This window comes from Notolepis coatsorum, assembly GCF_963971535.1.
Source record: "Notolepis coatsorum genome assembly, chromosome: 5".
Taxonomy (NCBI): domain Eukaryota; kingdom Metazoa; phylum Chordata; class Actinopteri; order Aulopiformes; family Paralepididae; genus Notolepis; species Notolepis coatsorum.
In genome coordinates, this window is record NC_140169.1 from 138814010 (window position 1) to 138833752 (window position 19743).

General features: G+C 43.8%; 1 protein-coding gene across 1 annotated transcript in view; it reads left to right on the top strand.

Moving 5' to 3' along the window:
• Window positions 1-8140: 8140 nt before the first annotated feature.
• LOC311228381 (utrophin-like) overlaps window positions 8141-19743 on the top strand; it is a gene marked incomplete at its 3' end in the record, with an annotated part of 82468 nt that continues 70865 nt past the window's right edge. The window contains exon 1 of the mRNA XM_084314289.1: window positions 8141-8258. Coding sequence (XP_084170415.1) covers window positions 8231-8258 — 28 coding nt within the window. The 5' untranslated portion in view covers window positions 8141-8230. The remainder of the gene's footprint in view (window positions 8259-19743) is intronic.

Below are 19743 nucleotides of genomic sequence, written 5' to 3' on the forward strand. Positions count from 1 at the left end.
TTCATTTTATATTTTTTTAATTATTATTAAAAGCTCCTGTCCCTCTCTATCTCCCTTTCCCTCTCTCTCGCTCGCTCATTTGACGTTCTCTGCCTCTCTCTGTCGGCACCCACCCGTTTGAGGAAGTGAAGGTATTTCCACTCGCTCTGCTGTTGAGCGAATGGTTGCGCTACAACCATAGTTATAGTTATGCAGATCAGTGCCTTATTCACGTCAGCAAAACAGTCAAATCAGAATGGCTTAGTTGAGTGAGGGAAGATCTCGAGACTAGACTGATGAGTCAAAATGATAATTAGAGACACATTGATATAATCCCCCATTGCTAGGAAACAATGCTAAACACTGGAAAAGGCCATTTATAAGACACACAGGACCTTTAAAGCTCCTTCTATATTCCTTTCCCAAAAACATTTGAGTTCTACACATTCCAGTACAATTAATGTTTCTTTTCACAACCATCCTGAAACCGTCCCAAACTACTTTAATTCGCCCCCAAACCAAAGAAGAACCCTCCTCATAATCATAATAATTTATTAATTCAGACCCCCCCCCCCCCCCCCCATCTGCCATCTCGGGGCCGTTTTTCTAAAATCTGTTTGGTTCCGTCCCAGACACAATATCCTCCCCTGGATGTCGGGATGCCCTAAATTTTATAAGCCCTGTTTGAAAAAGAAAAATGCACCCGTTTCTCATAGTCCTTCAGTAGTTTGTCCTGTTATGATGATGGCCCCCGTAGAGACTGTCTTCTGTCTGTCTCCCCCGTGGCCCGGCTCCAGTCCAAATATATAATACGGCACCCGCAGGACCCAAGAGGCAAGTCTCATGTACATGAAGCATGGAGAGACTGAGAGGAGTTCAGGATGGAAAAAGTGAGTGAGCGATAATTGAAAGAGACTGTGAGAGAGTGAGGATGAAGGGATGGAAGCCTCCTCACTACTCCCATGGTCCCGGGCGTAGGCCTGTGGCATTGTGGGAGTTTTCCATGTTGCATTTCTCTCTGGGATGGAGGGTGGACCACTGACTCATCTGGCCGTGTGTGTGTGTGTGTGTGTGTGTGTGTGTGTGTGTGTGTGTGTGTGTGTGTGTGTGTGTGTGTGTGTGTGTGTGTGTGTGTGTGTGTGTGTGTGTGTGTGTGTGTGTGTGTGTGTGTGTGTGTGTGTGTGTGTGTGTGTGTGTGTGTGTGTGTGTGTGTGTGTGTGTGTGTGTGTGTGTGTGTGTGTGTGTGTGTGTGTGTGTGTGTGTGTGTGTGTGTGTGTGTGTGTGTGTGTGTGTGTGTGTGTGTGTGTGTGTGTGTGTGTGTGTGTGTGTGTGTGTGTGTGTGGAGACGCGCGCGCGCGAGAGAGAATACATGTATCACTATACTTATGAGAACGGTGAGGAGTTTTGGGGGATTTGAGGATATATTCTGCCCCATCTCCCCCCAAAAGGGGCCATTTAACGGTAAGGGGGGCAGTGACGGACTGTCCGTCTGGCAAGACCGGCAAATATATGATATGTATAAAAAAATGTTGTCGCAAATAATTGTATTTGAAACTAACTTATTTTAGCCCAAAACTTTTTACGCCGGCTCTTCTTATGTAAAACGTCTTTAGTCTAAAATAATATTTTCCCCCACGATGCCCTGGTTGCTAACCACAGACTGTCAGGATGAACGTGTCTCCATATTGAAGGGCATTAACATCGTCGGGCAACAGAATGTCTCGGGACATTTGTTACATTCAGCTAACCATAACAACCCTAACCCTACCTTTCGATCTTAACCATAACCCTACCTTTCTATCTTAACCATAACCGTTCTATCTTAACCATAACAAATGTGTCCAGATGGCAGAATTCACTACTGTATCTACAAAACTTTCTGTTTAATAATCTTCCCTTTATTCATTTGCTTAGATCTTTCAGGTCTGGTCAATTCTAGCATGGTGTTATTCACAGTAAAAAAAAATAAAAAATTTAATTTATATTCTCATTTGGTTCATTACAATTTACTCAAGCCTAGTAACAGACACATTATTTCTGACACTGGGAAATACATTCCCTGAGATCCATAGATGTCCCTAGAATCAGATACCAAGAACATGCAAATGGACCATTTAAAAAAAAAAGTTTGTAAATGTTTATTCTACGTTTTTTAAATTAATTTTGAGTTAATTTTCATAACGCAATAATTTGCTGCGATTAATTAATCTAATTAATGCGATAAACTGACAGCCCGTTAAAACATCATCATCATCATCATGGTATTGCTGTGTTTGTATCAGGGTGGGTGGGTGTTTTAGTCTAGTGGCCCACGACCACAATCATTGTTGGTTCGACTCCTGTTTGTTTTGGACTTTCGCCGATACAAAATGTAAAGATATTACTCATACAATAAGTAAATATATTACTTACGCCTATAACATAATGTACATTATGTGGTCGATTAGGACTTTATTTACGTTGCTGTGTGATGTAGTGTAGCTCACTGGTTATTATACTGTACTAGCTACAAAGCTGGGATGGAGTTGCACTTGAATAGCTCACCAAGGTTTCTCTACCTACCAGTACACAACCTTTCATCTACGTTCTGTCAGTTCCGTGTGCACTCATCGACAGTGGAACGGAGTGTCATTCCTCTTCTTATACATCTTTCGAGACGGTATGAGTTTAATGGTACCGTTTATAGCCTTGCCAGCCTGTCTACCACCTCATTCATCTCTCACCCCCATCTCGGAACACTTTAGTTTGTTAGATATGATTTTTAATTAAGAATCTACAGCTGTCAAGTACTGTAGTCCTTGACATACCGGTGTTAAGTGAAAGCTATGATAATAATAGTCTGTCACTAAATGTTAAATGGTGCATTTCTATAACAGCTTTTATCCAAAGCGATTTACAATTTTTCTTCCTCTCACTCACCCATTCACTCACACATTCACACACCGACGGCAGAGGCAACCATGCAAGGTGCCAACCTGCTCATCGGCAGCAATTAGGGGTTAAGTGTCTCGCTCAAGGACACTTCGACACACTGCCTACTGGAGGTGGCGGGAATTGAACAGGGAACCTTCCGATTACCAGACGGCCGCTATACCTCCTGAGCCACTGTCGCCCCCCTCACTGTCACTTAATATTCGAACTTATAGTGAATTAAACTGTCCCCCCCCCCCCCCCCCCCGGGACCCCCTCAAGATCTCCTCGCAGGTCCCCGGACCCTGTGTTGAGAACCAACGACTTAGCAAATGAATGTAGTCCATGGAAGATCCTCCTCATACAATGTATTTGTGTACAGGCACCCTCGAGGAATAGCACATGTCCAGTGCCACAAAGTACAGTCTTGTTTCTAACTGGCTGTGTGGGATGAGGCCTGGAGCAGCCAGAGACAGTGTGACAGGGAGAGAGCCTGGAGTTGTCTGGGTTCATCATCACCGTCTTGCAGTCCCTCTGGTCCGATGATCACTTCGGTCCCTGCCAACCCCCGGCCCAACCCCAACCCCAACCCCAACCCCAGCACCAACCCACCCATCTGTTCCTCTCTCTAGGCTGTGTCCGAACTGAAGCCAGCTGGTCCAATCCTCCATGGAAGGAAGTGGGTTTAGTTCAGAGAGAGTGGGAGAGGAAGTTTAGAGAGAGAGAGAGAGAGAGAGAGAGAGAGAGCGACACGCACGCACGCACACATTATAGACTCACAGAGAGAGCGAGATAGAGCTTCTACAGTAGTTCTCCACTTCCTACTCATGGAGAAAAGGAAGGAAGAGTGAAAACAAAAGCACACTAAAACGTTCTCCCAGTGTGACACATAAACACGCTCACACACACACACACACACACACACACGCACACACACACACACGCCATCTCCCCAACCCTCTCTCTCTCTCTCTCTCTCTCTCTCTCTCTCTCTCTCTCTCTCTCTCTCTCTCTCTCTCTCTCTCTCTCTCGCTGGGAAGTTAGTTGTTTGTTTAGTTGCTCCTCATTGACCACTTGCACTACTGTGTGACCAAATGGCCAAAACATTCCAACCAAATTGGAACCAAATGATCCAACACTCCTTGTGGGGGAATCAATGTTGAGTATTTGTCTCATAGATTTGACTGTGTGTGCTGTCATGCATGAGTCACTCTAATGTAATTAATGGCCTAATGTAGAGCCATATGAAATCTGTTTTATTTTTTTCCAAATTCCATAAATTTTTTTTCCAAATTCCGTTTTAATATTTCAGAATTCTGTATTTTGCTTTGTACGCTCATTTTACCATCAGAAATAGTGTCTAATAAGTGGGAATGAATAAATGTCCACAATTTAATAAGATATAACAGTCCATTTAATAGGGCTGTCTTAAATACTTCGAAGCTTCGTTCGATGGGCATGGGATTCGAATATGAAAATAAATTTTGATTATTAAAAAATATAAAAATATAAATGATATATATATATTTTTTTGCAAAATCAACTCTGCCTGTCTTTGTTAATTACAACAAGCAATGCTGTTTGTTATTTAAGATGAGGTCGGACTCGGCACTGACAGATTTGTGTTCATTGTGCTGCTTTTATAAAGCCTCAAATGACTGCTTACAATATTTCATGAAAGCAAAGTGTTTTGTTTGTCTAAGATTTAAAAAGGTTTAAACTTTACAGCACTGACAAAGTTGAACAAAGTGCTGTACAAGTCCCACAACATAAAAAAAAATACAGTTGATTCCATATTGCTCAATTCCGCGATTCCGTCCGCGATTCCGTGATCGCGGATTTCATATGGCTCTACCTAATGGTTAGCTGGTTCGATCCCCCGGATACCCACCACCGGAGTGCCCTTGAGCAAGGCAGTTTAATCTTCAACTCCTCCCCCGGGTGCAGGACAGTGGCTTACCACTGCTCCTAAATTGTCAGGTTAAATGCAGAGGACAAAATTCCTGGTATAATATGTAAAAATGTACTTGGCAATAAAGTACTATTCTATTCCGTTCTGTTTTTTTTTTTTTTTTATTGATCTTTTCCCCCCTCCATTTTCCTCCGATTTTCTCCCATCCCAATGTTAGTCGTATGCCAATTCCCAGTCCCTTCCTGGTCGCTGCGCACTTACCCCCCACAGTCAGATCATCTGGGAGAGTGGAGGCTATCACGTGCTTCCTCCGACACACGTCCAGCCAATCACCGCTTCTTTTCACCTGGCAGCGCGGACTCTCACTGAGAGGGTGTAACGTGTGGGAGGACCACACTATCCCCCTCAAGTCCTATCCGCGCTTAGCAGGCGCCCCGACCGAACTGTAGGAGTCGCTGTTTACAACGACCCGGACCCACCCCGCCAGCTTCTCCCACCCTCTAATACAGCCAATTGTATTAGTGCAGACGGCCAGCCAAGCTGGTGACAACCCCGGAGCTGTGAGCTGGATTCGAACAGGCGAATCCAGCTCACAGCTCCGGGGTTGGTGACGAACGCAATCTCCGCTCGGCCACCTAACCGCCTATTCCGTTCTGTTCTATTCTATTCTGGTCAACATTGGACCTAATCTGTCTGTGTTAGTGGTCTGGTCACTCAGGGTCATGTTTACCTGTCTGTCTGTCTGTCTGTCTGCCTGTCTGTCTGTCTGTCTGTCTGTCTATCTACTGTATCTACTGTATCTGTCTGTCTGTCTGTCTGTCTGTCTGTCTGTCTGTCTGTCTGTCTGTCTAGCTCCTCTCTTTCTCACGCACACTCAGCAGAAATGCACCTGTTAGTTGAAACGACACACACACACACGCACACGCACACACACACGTCACCTGTCATTTACTTGATTGACAGGTGGAAGCCGAAGCTATCACTGTTGTCCTTTGCCCTTTCACTACTCTACCCTCTTTCTCTCGCCCTCATGCTGTGTGTGTGAGATGTCAGAGGCCCGGCCCAGCACCCCAAGTAAACATACCCAGCATGCTTGGCAAACGGCCTCAAACCTCCCACTTCCTCTCTCTCTCTCTCTCACAACAAACACACACACATACACACACCCGCTCCACCGTCTCTCTTCCTCTTCCTCTTCCGCGTTGGTTGTTTCTCTCTCTCTCTTATTTCTTCATTTAGTCCTCCTTTTCCCTTCTCCTCATCATGACCTTGAGTCACTGGTTGCCTTGGAGGAAGCGTAACTTCTTCAGGAAGAGGAGGAGGCAGGAAGGAGGCGCTGCTCCTGGTGAGTAGAGGAGGGAGATCTAGACAGAGGAGTGAAGAAGAGTACTCGCTGGCAGCTGTCGGTCAGTCTAGTCATTGTTAACATTCTGTACAGGGCGACATGTAGAGCAGTCGTCTGGCAATCCGGAGGTTCCCGCCGGTTCGATTCCCGGGCAGCGTGTCTGTCGATGTGTCCTTGAGCGAGACACTTAACCCCTAATTGCTCTCGATGAGCAGGTTGGCACCTTGCATGGTCGCCTCCGCCGTCGGCCTGTGAGTGAATGTGAGTGAATGTGTCAAATGTGAGGAACAAATTGTAAAGCGCTTTGGATAAAAGCTGCTATATAAAAAAAAAACGCAGCCATTTACCATTTAAAACCCGGCAAGGTGCCGGACATTCCCCCTGTGATTCATCATAGTATCCGATCACAGACATCCTGGTGGACGGCAGATAACTTATCAACTGCGGCCAACTCTGAGGCAGAAAATACTATTCCTATATACTATTCCTATTCTAGATGTATGTCAATTGTCTGTGCTTTTAAAGCTGCTCGGGTAGAGGTGTGTGTGCGCAGCCTAGGTGTCCTGACGGGAGTTGACCAAGCTGAATTGATTCAATGGAGGCTCTTGTGTAGGATTATGCTGTGTACCAAATTATCTATAGGCCTGTATAGCGATTCATGGTAATTTTAGATGCGAGGCTCCCCTAACTATGACTCATTCATTCACTCATTCATTCATTCAGAAATGAATTCATTCTGAAATTCACTCAGTTAGCCACTCTGCCCCTAGTGGCAGCTCACAGGCACGGCACTTTGTGTGAGACCAGTTCAATCTATGCAAGAGAACGCTTCACATCTAGACTGTGTGACACTATATAAACCTTGTTTTCAGTACTCGTAACTATGCAATACGCAATAGAAGTGTGTGTGTGTGTGTGTGTGTGTGTGTGTGCGCGCTTGCATGTGTTTGTATTTGTGTGTGCCTACGAGCACGTGTGTGCGTGCGTGCGTGCGACAGCGTGCATTAGGGTTTGTGTGCCAGCAGCAGTACCTGTATGTATGTAGTTCACCTCCACGGTCCTGTTTTAGTCTGTCAACCATGAGACATGTATGTAAATCTCTCCACGTGTGGTTGGTTACAGCGGTATTGACACAGGGGGTCATGTTATTGTTACAACAACACAACTCTCAGACAACTGTCACACTCTCTCGCACTGAGAAGGCCCGACGTCGTCTTCAGTGGTTGTTGCCCGTGTTTGAGCTTGCGTTGCAGTAATGTTAAGAGTGCAGCTGTTGTTGTTCTGTCTCTATACTAGTGGTCTTGTGTGTTTATGATACAGCGTCACGTGTCGAGCAGGTCTGTGGGCTGTGTATTGCATGTCAGGTATTCAGATAGCGTTGTGTTCCAGGTAGATAATATCCCAGCACACATCACGGCTCATCTCCAAAACTTAATCTGCTGCTCACGCTCTCCTGTGTTGTGTCATATGTTGTGTGTGTGTGTGTCTGCATACTTGTTGTGTTTGTGTGAGGGAGATCTCAGGTTGATGTGTCTCTCTCTCTCTCTCTCTCTCTCTCTCGCTGTCTCCGTCTGTGGGAGGCCTCATGCGTTATGTCCTATTGCATGCTGGGATGGCGTTGAACAGAGTATTGTGTGTTCCTCCCAACCGAGCGCTGCCCCTATCCCACAATGCACTGTGATTGCCCACCCATGGCTTTTTATGCCCTGTTCTACTCTGTCCCCCCCCCCCCCCCCGCCCCTTCTCTTTTCCGCTCTCTCTCTCACCCTATCTTTCATTGGCAGTGTCACTCTCTCTCTCTCTCTTTCCCTCCTTCACTCTCTCCTCCCCTCCGCTGCATTCTTCTTTTCTTCCCCCACTCCTATGGTCAAGAAACGACAGAGTCAGAGGAGAGAGAGAGAGAGAAAGAGAGAGAGGGAGGGAGGGAGGGAGGGAAGGAAGGAGAGAGAGCAGCAGGAGGAGGGGAGGAGGAGGAATGTGAACTTGTGTCCTGGAGTGCTACTCCTTCTATTCCTCTTCCACTCTTTTTAGTGCGGTGTGTGTTTAGTTTTTTTTGTGGCGTTGTGGAGGGCATACTGGGAGACATGGCGGAGCGAGGACTGAAGCTCAGAGGTAGGACCAATTAACCAGGTATATATGATGTTCTGCAGGTCAGGACCTTTAACCAGGTATATATGACGGACGGATGGCTGATGGATTCACCATTCTGGTTCAGATAGAAGCTTGGGACTTGGGTCGGTTCATACTGGGGATTTGATGCAGTGAGATGGTGGTAGACGACCAGGACATTTCTAGTCGAGGCTAGTTTGCGACCCCCCCTGTCCCTGGTTTGGCTTTTCTACTTACACGTGGTCATCATTATTACATATCATCATTACTAAAAGTACACGAGTTAAAATGAGCACATAATTAAGTGACATTCTTTACATGATCATAAGTGGTCGTTACATATCATCATCATTACCAAAACAAGTACACAAGTTAAAATGAGCACATAATTAATAGTGACACTTTACATGTGTTGCGTATGTGTGCGTGTGTGTGTGCTCCCTGATTCATGGCGATATATACGTTCATATGTCTACAGGTGTGTGTGTGTGTCTGTGTGCATGCATGCCGTGTACTGTAGTCTTATGTTTGTCTATGTGTTAAACACACATTGTATTTTGGACTCTGCTTATGGAACAGTGAATATTGATTATGATGCATAATGATAATGACGTCCAGACGCACCTGAACTCAACGATATGGCTCCTTTGGTTTGTTTTCACTTCTCCACTTAACATTAATTTGAGATGTCGGGACAAGTTCATTTACGGTATTTAGTCGCGCCCTTGATTCGTACCGTGACCTGACTTGTGGTAGACATTGCATCATTACCTTGTTTATACCGAACCCTGCCCACCCCCCCCCCACCACCACCCCTATTAACGCCTTTTCACCTCTCACTACACTAATGCACACGTACGTACGCACACTCTCGCACCGCACAGGGCAGGTCTCCAGCCGCGCCAAGTGGGGATAATGGGTTTATCTACCCCGGACATTTAGGAGTGTGTTTTCCCTACAAATTCCCGGATGCCAGTCCCGGGGGAGTGTCAACGCGGCTGGGACAAGCTTAGGCAAGTGACCGCTCCGAGGGGGAGGAATGTGTGTGAAATTATGGGAATTCTATGCATTCCACGCGGCCCACCAAGTCAAAATAGAATGCATCTCTCTGCCTGTCGAGATGTGAATAGCGTTGAGGTGTGTGTGTGTATATTTACATTTGTGTGTGTGTGTACAGTATGTGCAAGCTTGTGTGTATGGGATATCTCTCTGCCTGTCATTCTGTGTATAGGGTTGAGGCAGGGTTAGAAATTAACATTTTTTTTCAAGGGCTTTTTTTGCCCCCCTTAATTGATTTTCGGGGGCTTTTTTTTGTATTTCGGGGGCACTGAATTTTTATGATAAACAGTAGGGGTGGGACGGTTCACAAAATGGACGGTTTGGTTCATATCACGAATTTGGGGTCACGGTTTTCAGTTCGATATACGTTAATTTTTATTAAAAAAAATGTAACACTCAAATCTAAAAGTCAAGATAGACTGCGCTCACAAATTATAACACTGGGTGCTGAAATCCCGTCGAGTATAATAGAAAAAGAAAGCAATACGCTTGGACCAGCACTCACAGATTTTGGTATATTTAATGGCAGCCTGAAACAAACATGTTTCGGAACATAATCGTTCCGAAACATGTTTGTTTCAGGCTGCCATTAAATATACCAAAATCTGTGAGTGCTGGTCCAAGCGTATTGCTTTCTTTTTCTATAACACTCAAATCTAAACATGTTTCTCATTTATTAAAAATAAAATAAAAGGTTTACACTACAGTGTTTACAGCCTTAAATAATGTTTGGCACACAAAGACCGAACTGACTGAAAAATATAGGCTACATTTGTCAAAGTATTAATTTAGTGCAAACAAACAATATGCTCAGCCAGCACTAGACTTTCCTTTCTTTAATTAATATAAACACACAAAAACAATGTCAACCATGTTTAAATTCCCTGCTTGTCAGTTCTTAATGGAAAGATTCGTTTTCTGCTTGAAATTATTGTGTTTCTGTCTACATATATTTAGACTAACATTATTTAAATATTGAGTGCAACTGTGGTGGATTACGTAATTCGGTGAGTTGGAACTATCTATGGGTTGGCGCCGGGTCCCCACGGACATTTTAGCGTGTGGCACCGCCACCTTCAGCTCCGGTCACGTTAGGAGCAGTTCATAACGTCAACAAGCAGCGCGAAAGCGGCAATAGTCCCGGTTGGAGTTAGTAAAACACAGTTGTATGTTAGCCTTCTTGGATGTTGAATAAACGCCTATCATTGTCTTTAAACACCCCGCCTCTCAGACTCCCATTTCCTCCTCTGCTACAGTAGCTAGTAGCTACGGTGTTAGCTGTTGTTGTGAAGGGCTAGCTAGCTAACAGCTACAAACATTGTACAAACTGCTAACGCTATGGCAAGATGTGTGTAGGCCTATGTAATGTTAATGGCTATGTTTTTAAAGTCGTAATGAAGATTGATTTATATTGTGCGTGCCATTTTTACACAAACTGACTAGCACCTGGCTGCTGCTGCTGCTGCAGCCAGTGCAGAACACCGGCTCCGCCAAATGATTTTTTTTATTTGCGCGTCATCTGAACCGTATACGATACACAGACGCTCCATTACCGGATAAATATATATATATAATTAGTAAACTGTCGGGGGCATTAAGTGCCCCCCTTAACTGATTTTCGAGGGCATTTTATCCATTTTCAAGGGCATTATGCCCCAAGCCCCCGTTAATTTCGAACCCTGGGTTGAGGTGTATGTATGTGTGTGTGACGTGTGTGTGTGTGGGCGCACATGTGTGTATGGGAGATTGTTTGCCATTGAGAGGACAGATTATGCTGAATGATGGATGACGGTTGAAGAGTGTATGCTCATCAGTAGGAACTGTATTGTGTGTGTGTGTGTGTGATATGTGTTTCCTCTGTAAGGGTCAGTTGGTTCCAACAGGCCAAGCTAGGGGTGGAGCTGTGTTGACAGACAGGACAGCTAACAGCTGTGTGCCCCCCTCTCTCCCCCTCTCTCCCTCTCCCTCTCCCCAGCCAACAGCCCCAACAGGGACAGGTGAAGTTCAGCAGGGAAGCCTTTCAAGGGTCTGTTCTCTACGCTTTGAAAAGGTTTTTGTCAGGGGTGGGCGGTATGCCCTAGAATTTTTTATCACTCGCAGCATATTTGTTTTTCTTATAATAATAATAATAATAATAATAATAATAATAATAATAGCTTGTAGGATATAATATTTACTCCCCCATGTGCTCCTAAATAAGTTTCCCGGTTCGCTCGCATCTATTTTAGTCACACTTGCACTGTCGAAAATCATAAAATAATCAAACGTGGAGAGGGAGGAAGAGAGCAGCCCCTCCCATTCCTCACTGTTTGAGCTGGGGCACATCATAACTACTATATCTCCGCTAACAGTGCTCTGAGATAAGCAGCTCCAGGGTTAGTTGAACTGTTCTGGGACCAGCTTAGTTGACATTAGCAGCTGGGGCACATCATAACTATCTCCGCTAACAGTGGTCTGATATAAGCAGCTCCAGGGTTAGTTGTACTGTTCTGGGACCAGCTTAGTTGACATTAGCAGCTAACGTTAGTTTAGGTCATTGAACTGTCATTGAATCTTTATTCGGCACATTATGTGCTCCTAAATAATCTTTCCGGTTTGCACACATCTATTTATTTTAGTCAGAGATTCTAGTGAAATGCCCACACTGTCTTTAACTAGAGTTGTTCCGATACCGATACTGGTATCGGAAAAGCCGCCGATACTGGCTAAAATGCTGGTATCGGTATCGGCGAGTACCCTCTAATGCTGCGCTCCGATACCATATGACGTAATTTATCAACAACACTGTGGTCTGTTGAGTAAGCATTATAAAACAAACGTGTGCTTAATCGATTAAAGTGTCAATGCCATTTGTCATTTTAACAGCAGATACTTTCTTAAATGTCATCGTCCCGACAGAGCGGTGTTGACGGCGAGCTCATGGGTTCGCTTGGTGGCTGGTGTTATTAGCATTGAACGGCTAACCGAAAGCTAGCTTTAACATTACCTTGGCTAAAGTTGGGGCTATTCATATAATCCAGCAATAATGGCTGCAGACCTGCAAGCAAAGTACAGCAAGTTGGCAAAGGAGTATTCCAAGTTCAATCACAATGTCACCAGTAACGTTACAGTCTTCTATGGTCTTCCCATATACCGGTAGCTCATGCTAGCTAACGGTAGCGTCGTCATTGCACAATAGCACGTCGCGTACACAATTAATGACATGTTGCGGACAGCCATATCGGCGACAATGTTTAGCTTTTAGTGCCAAATGATAAGAGTCTGAGGCGGAGTCTCAAAAGAGAATGTTGAATATTTATTGTGCAAAAATCAAAACAGATCCGACTGCTACTGAACGGAGCCTTGTAGACAGACTGAGTAGGGTATATCTGCAGAGCCAGTGGGTAGCGAGTGCAGCAACGTATAATGTCCGTGTGGATCATTGGAGTAGGGTATATCTGCAGTGCTGAAGCCCCATACTCATTGATTAATGATACTAATACAAATCTATACAATCACCTGTTGTTGAATAAATAGCATTACTTTCTAGTTATGACTAAAAAAACAGTATATATAAAACAGTATTTGTTAAAAAAAAATAAAAAATATTATATTTATAAAAAATTTATATAATATTTTTTTTATTTTTTTTATGTATGCACTGGTATCGGATAAGTATCGGTATCGGCCGATACCCAAAGCTTAGGTATCGGAATCGGATCGGAAAGGAAAAAATGGTATCGGAACATCTCTATCTTTAACCCTGTCCGCTCAACTGTTTGTATCTAGGCACCATGTCTTAGGCATCCGGCAACAACTCTTGCTCGGCATTGCGTGCAGAGATAATGGTTTTCTGCTCAAGGTCCGACTTTTCAAACCCAAACAACGTCCAAATGATGGACGAAGCACCTTTCTTTTCAAACTAATTCTTCTTCTTTGTTTGCATTGCATTACATTCGAAGGTTCTATTGAAGTTTTCGAATGAAGCTTCGAATGTCTGTCGTCATATTTTATGACTTATTCATAAAAAAATAATAATATATATAATATATATATATTTTTTTTTTATCCTCGAACTAAATCCTCAATTTGAATAAAGTGATTAATTGGATCTTTTTATTAAATCAACTTTCTTTAATGAATATAACTCGTCAACACGTAAATAATCCAATAAGGGCACGGTTGGTACGAAAGTGATGTCTTGATGGAGCGCAGAGTGCCAAGCGGATGCAGATAGGCTACATCATTTATGATAAATGTTTTATTAAAATGTTCATGCCTAATCTTTATCTGCAACTGTGAAGAAAAACCCCATTGGTTTAAACAGAATGAATAGACACATAATTATTATAATATTGTTTTTACTAATACTTACATTTTTTCTCTAATGTTGATTTTAGAATTTGACGTTATGAATGAAGCTTCGAACTATTCGGTACAGCCCGGGGGGCGACAGTGGCTCAGGAGGTAGAGCGGTCGTCTGGCAATCCGGAGGTTCCTGGTTCGATTCCCGCTCCTCCCGGGCAGCGTGTCCTTGAGCAAGACGCTTAACCCCTAATTGCTCCCGATGAGCAGGTTGGCACCTTGCGTGGTTGCCTCCGCCGTCGGTGAGTGAATGTGTGAGTGAATGGGTACAATGTGAGTAACAAAAATTGTAAACCGCTTTGGATAAAAGCGCTATATAAAAAAGCAGCCATTTACCATTTGGTTACATTTGTAAATGTGACAAAGGCTTGTACATTCAAAGAGCCTAAAAGTAGCCCGTACATCCGGTAGAGTCAAATCTCTACAGAGGCGGCCGATATATCGTGCATCACGTATACTAGTTCATCCGCCCACCCCCTAGTATGTGTCTTTCAACAGCACCAGAGAAGGACTGGTGAGGCTCGGCAGGGCCGCCTTTTAAGAGTCTTGTCCCCTTGCTTGGAAAAGGTTTGTGTTTTTCACAGCACCAGACAAGGGCCTGGTTTAGTACTTGATGAGCAAAGAGCCGGGAACAGCATATATACAGTTTACATTCAGCTGCACTGAAGAAGAGTTGTATGTTAGTGAAGCCACTTGAACCACGTCCACCACTTCCAAACAATCCCAGCTGGCTTTCCGTCTAGTGATCCTCTGATTACTTGAGACTGACTTCAGGGAACCAGTATTTCTATTGTCGTGCTATAAACTGTGTACAGATGTTTGATCAACAGCCTTACATTTAATAAGCAAAATTTTAATGTGCTTGGGGAGCAACGTAAGCAGTGAGGTAATAGCCATCCAATCAGCCCCCCCCCCCCCCTAACAATTCATATGGAATAAAAAAAATCTTCATACTTCTTTTGCCACTATGGTTGTGAAATGGGTATTAAACTCTATTCAAAGTTGTCCTAAAAGGTCTTTATTAAACGTAACTTGTTGAAACCTGTAGTACTATACGGCTTCTCCAGAAAACGGGCCCAGTCTGATGGTGCCGCGGCAGTGTTTTTAATTCACCTTCCCTCCGCGGTCGTGGCCGCTCAGCGCTGTGGTTATGTTCTGCACACCGGCTGTTTGCTCCTCTGGCTCCCAGCCCTGGTGTTTACATGTGTGCCGCTGTCGTGGAAACCCCTCGTGGTTTGTTTGATTTCCACCTCGGTGACTCCCCACCGTGGCGCTGACACCTCCCCCCCTCCCTCCTCCCCCCCCCCCCCCCCCCACCCTCCTCCCCTCTCCCCTCCCCTCCCTGCCGTGTGGGCACAGACAGACTCTCTCCACCTGTGGGACAGAGGGGGTAAACGGGCTGGCTGGGCTGTAGTGAGTCTGTGCAGGTTAGAAGACTGTAGACCAGTGGTCTGTGGTCACCAACCTTTTTAAGCCCAAGATCACTTTTTTTTTTTTTTTTTTTTTTGGTGAAGGCAAGATCTACCTATTGAAGCGTTGAGAGAAAAAGACAGCCAAGATTGTACTTTAAACTAAATGACTTATTTGCCTGTATTCTAATTACATGCAATGCTTTGGTCCAACATTAAAACGTCAAAGTAGAACTGTAATATGTGCTTTCTCAGTCAGTGCTAAGTAGAGCTGCCGCGATTACCGCATTACCGTGGTATCGCGGTTACATTCACGCCCACCGCAAGAGTAGGCTGAATACCGCATGACCAATGTTTTTTTATAATAATAATAAAGTACCCTCCTCTCGTTGGGCTTGCGGCTCTGCAGATATACCCTACTCCTCTATCGATGTTCCAAGAGACCCTATTGGGTACCAGAAAAGTCACGTGAAACATTGCAGACCACTGATTGGTCAGAAGAGAGACGCGTCACACGTTGGATCAGAGCTCATCACAACACGGCTAATAACGTTAGCTTTAGCTCCCCGCCGGAGTGGACTACCATCGCTCCTCAGGAGTACTAAACGAGACATAATGATTTTACTGTCTGCAACGAATGTTATAATAAAAGCCTTTCGTTCTATACACTTGTCTGATTGAAAACTTTATTGGGACAACTCAGCACGCTTTGAGCAAAGAAAGGAACTGAGATATGAATTGAGTATTTCTTGCCTTGCTATGGTCCGGTAAATACGCTGATGTTATTGAACGTGTAACTATATAACGTTAATGCCACAAAACGAATGCCTTTATTATAAAGTAGTAACTTTATAATAATAATAATAAGAAAGGGTCGGGGGGTAACCACCCCTGCCCGCGACACCGAGTGAACGGCGCACGACCAGAGGGGAAACTTCGAATCCGTGTTTCACTTTCAATAACGAATGCGTGCTTGCCGAATCCCAAACAATATTCATGCTGCAAAGTCATCCTCTAAAGATAGACATTTAGACTAGAGGCAGGCTATATGCTATAAAGAGTAGACTACTAAAAAAAAAATGTATTCAAACTTTTTTTTAAATTTTTTGTGTGTGCGTGCGGTAATAACCGCGGCGGTAGGAAATATTTCGCAAATTTGTGCGGTAAGGAAAACATCAATACCGCGGCAGCTCTAGTGCTAAGTGCAGTCATCTTATGCAGCATCACTTTTCACATCAAAACAAAAGTAGAACTGTAATGTGGACCTTCTCCTCTTAACATTGCCAAACATATTTACAATTAGCATTTTATAAAGTAGAACTGTAATATGTACTTTCTCAGTCAGTGCTAAGTGCAGTCATCTTATGCAGCATCACTTTTCACATCAAAACAAAAGTAGAACTGTAATGTGGACCTTCTCCTCTTAACATTGCCAAACATATTTACAATTAGCATTTTATAAAGTAGAACTGTAATATGTACTTTCTCAGTCAGTGCTAAGTGCAGTCATCTTATGCAGCATCACTTTTCACATCAAAACAAAAGTAGAACGGTAATGTGGACTCTCAGGGAAAGATAAAAATAAATAAACAAATAAAAAGATTTTACATTTTTTTTACATTTTTTTTTTCAGGGAAAGATCTATAGGGAAAGTCTCAAAGATCGACCAGTCGATTGCGATCGACGGGTTGGTGACCACTGCGTATGGCTTGTGTTCTGGGCCACTAGATAGTATGGTGGTACCTCTACTACCATACTGTCTTTATACCTGTATATCACTGTGTACATATTAATATTACAACTTTGTACATTCATCTGATTAGCACTACACCCAGTAGTACTCGTTTGTATATCTTACATTTACATTTAGTCATTTAGCTGACGCTTTTATCCAAAGCGACTTACAAGTTCTGTACGACAAGTCATCAGGAAGGGCACAACTCTTATCAGCTGAGTAACAATGTTCATCAAAGTGTTGAGTGCTACAGTGTAGGTTAGTTTATATAAGTGCATGACAGTAAGGTTAGTTAGGGTTAGATCTTTAAATTATTTTTTTTTTAATTCAGATAATGGTTGAAGAAGTGCGTCTTTAGTCGACGGCGAAAGATTGGACGGGGTTCGACTGTCCAAACTGTGGTGGGAAGTTCATTCCACCATTGTGGGGCAAGGTCTGAGAATAGGCGACTTCTCCTTGATGACCCTCCCGGAGCTTGGATAGGAGTAGGTCTGAGGCGGCCAGAAGATGCAGAGCGTAGGGGTCTTGAGGGTGTGTAGTTAGAGACCATTGACCGGAGGTAGGCGGGAGCGGTTCCCTTTGCCACACGGTATGCTAGGTCGAGGGCCTTGAAGCGGATTCGTGCAGCAATAGGGAGCCAGTGCAGGTCCCTAAGAAGTGGGGTGACATGGGCCGACTTCGGTAGGTTTGAGATCAGGCGGGCCGCTGCGTTCTGAATGAGTTGAAGAGGCTTAGTGGCAGTGGCAGTGGCCACCATGTACAAATTGTACATTGTGTATTACTATTGCACTCTGTGTTACATTTGCACTCTGGTTGGATGCCAAACTTCGCTGTACTGTACTTGTGCTGTATGATGAACAAATTTGAATCTAATCTAATCATGTTTTTGGTCACTGTCATTATGGTAAGAGACCAGGAATAATGAGAAATTACATTACCATAAGTATCATGGTTTAAATTGGATTACCCCACGATGTAATTTAAGTACGAACATGGTACTATTTGCATTCCCTTGGTAATTCATTCAGTACAGTGGCTGGTATTGTGGTAAAAAATGAAAATTTCCATCATGCTTTTTCTTTTGGTACACAGTACTTTTCAGGAGCATGTGTGTTTCCCTGCAAGCCAGTGTCACGCTTCCATTGTCTTGACAAAGAACGTTAGCCAGCCTACTGTGGGGCGACAGTGACTCGGGAGGTAGAGCAGTCGTCTGGTTATCCGGAGATTCCCGGTTCGATTCCCGGGCAGCGTGTCGAATTGTCCTTGAGCAAGACACTTAACCCCTAACTGCTCCCGATTAGCAGGTTGGCACCTTGCATGGTTGCCTCCGCCGTCGGTGTGTGAGTGAATGGGTGAATGAGAGGAACAAATTGTAAAGCGCTTTGCATAAAATATAAATGCAGCCATTTACCATTACTGTGTGTGTGATCTAGCTAGTAGCTGAAGTAGTCAAACTCCTAATCACACATGTGACATGGTACACCTGCAAGGTTAATTCACAACACTAGGGCAATGACATGGCGTTTGTGTGTATGCGTGTGCGTGCGTGCATGCATGCGTGTGTGTGTGTGCTTAGTGAGCCGTGTGAAGAGCCCAGTGGGATTGCTCTTCCTGATGTAGCATAATCACTACTTCCTGTTTGGCTGGATGGGAAGTGAGACTTTCCTCTCAAAACTCTCACTGTACGTGTGTGTGTGTGTGTATATATGTGTGTAATGTATATATATGTGAGCAACTGCATGATATGTTGTCTTTGGTTTTCACCTTTGACTGGTTTCACTGTGTGTGTGTGTGCGTGTGTATTATGTGAGCAACTGCATGATATGTTTGTCTGTGGTTGTCACCTTTCACTGGTTTCACTGAGTGTGTGTGTATGGGTGACACACACACACACCCACACCATGGGAAACCATGTGACTGATTATGTGCGTATGCGTAAGATCCTGCACGCTCACTACTCTCTTAACCTTCAACATTGTATGTCAGGTTAATAGTTGACTTCCTGTTAGTAAACTGATTAGATTATTATTACCATGTGAGTCAGTGACCCACTCGGAGGACTGTATTTAGAGCAGCATACCTGTGTTACTGCCAGTGGTTATTGCTTGTGGTTATTGCCTGTTGTGTCTAGTGTCGTGTCGCTATTGTCACTGCATTGTGTTCAAGGTGCTGTAAGGGGTATTTCTTTTGTTAAAATATCTGTTAAAAATAGCTCTACATTCCAACAGCCATCACTGATTGATTGAGTGTTTGGTCCGTAAAGTGGGTCTCTCAGACCCTCCGCTCTGCAGTAAACAGAGAGAGACAACCCTTCAAGGACACATTTGCTTAAAACTAGTTTTTTTATTTCTTATTTTTCTCTGACCATTTTTGCAGTGTGGAGTTCTCTCTCCTGATTGGATAAAGTGGGAACGGGATACCAGGAAATATATTATTTAGTGTTTACTGCAGAGCGGAGGGACCGGGAGACTCATGCTACTGACCACTATATCAGTAATGGCTGTCGGAATGTAGAGATTTAACATGTAGACCACAAACAAAATACATTTTTATTTTTTTTTGATAGGCCCATTATTAATGATTGTAATATACATTATAGTCGCAAAACGGTAACGAGGACGGAGTTGAATCGCATCACTTTGTACTGGGTGCTGCTGGGCCAATGCTCAACCGCTCTGACACACCACTAGGGTTGGGCATCGTTTGGATTTGGACGATTCCGATTCTTCATATCGATTCCTGTTCTGAACGATTCTCGCTTCCGATTATTTGGGGTGCAGGTCACAGCTTATTTAGCAGGAGACATTTTTTTTTTTTTTTTTTTTTTTTTTATAAATTTTTCATACTATTCACATTTTCAGTTGACTTGATACAGTTTAATTTGGTTGCTGTACTGTAACTAGGGTATTAATTAACAAAGTTATTATTATTATTATTTTTT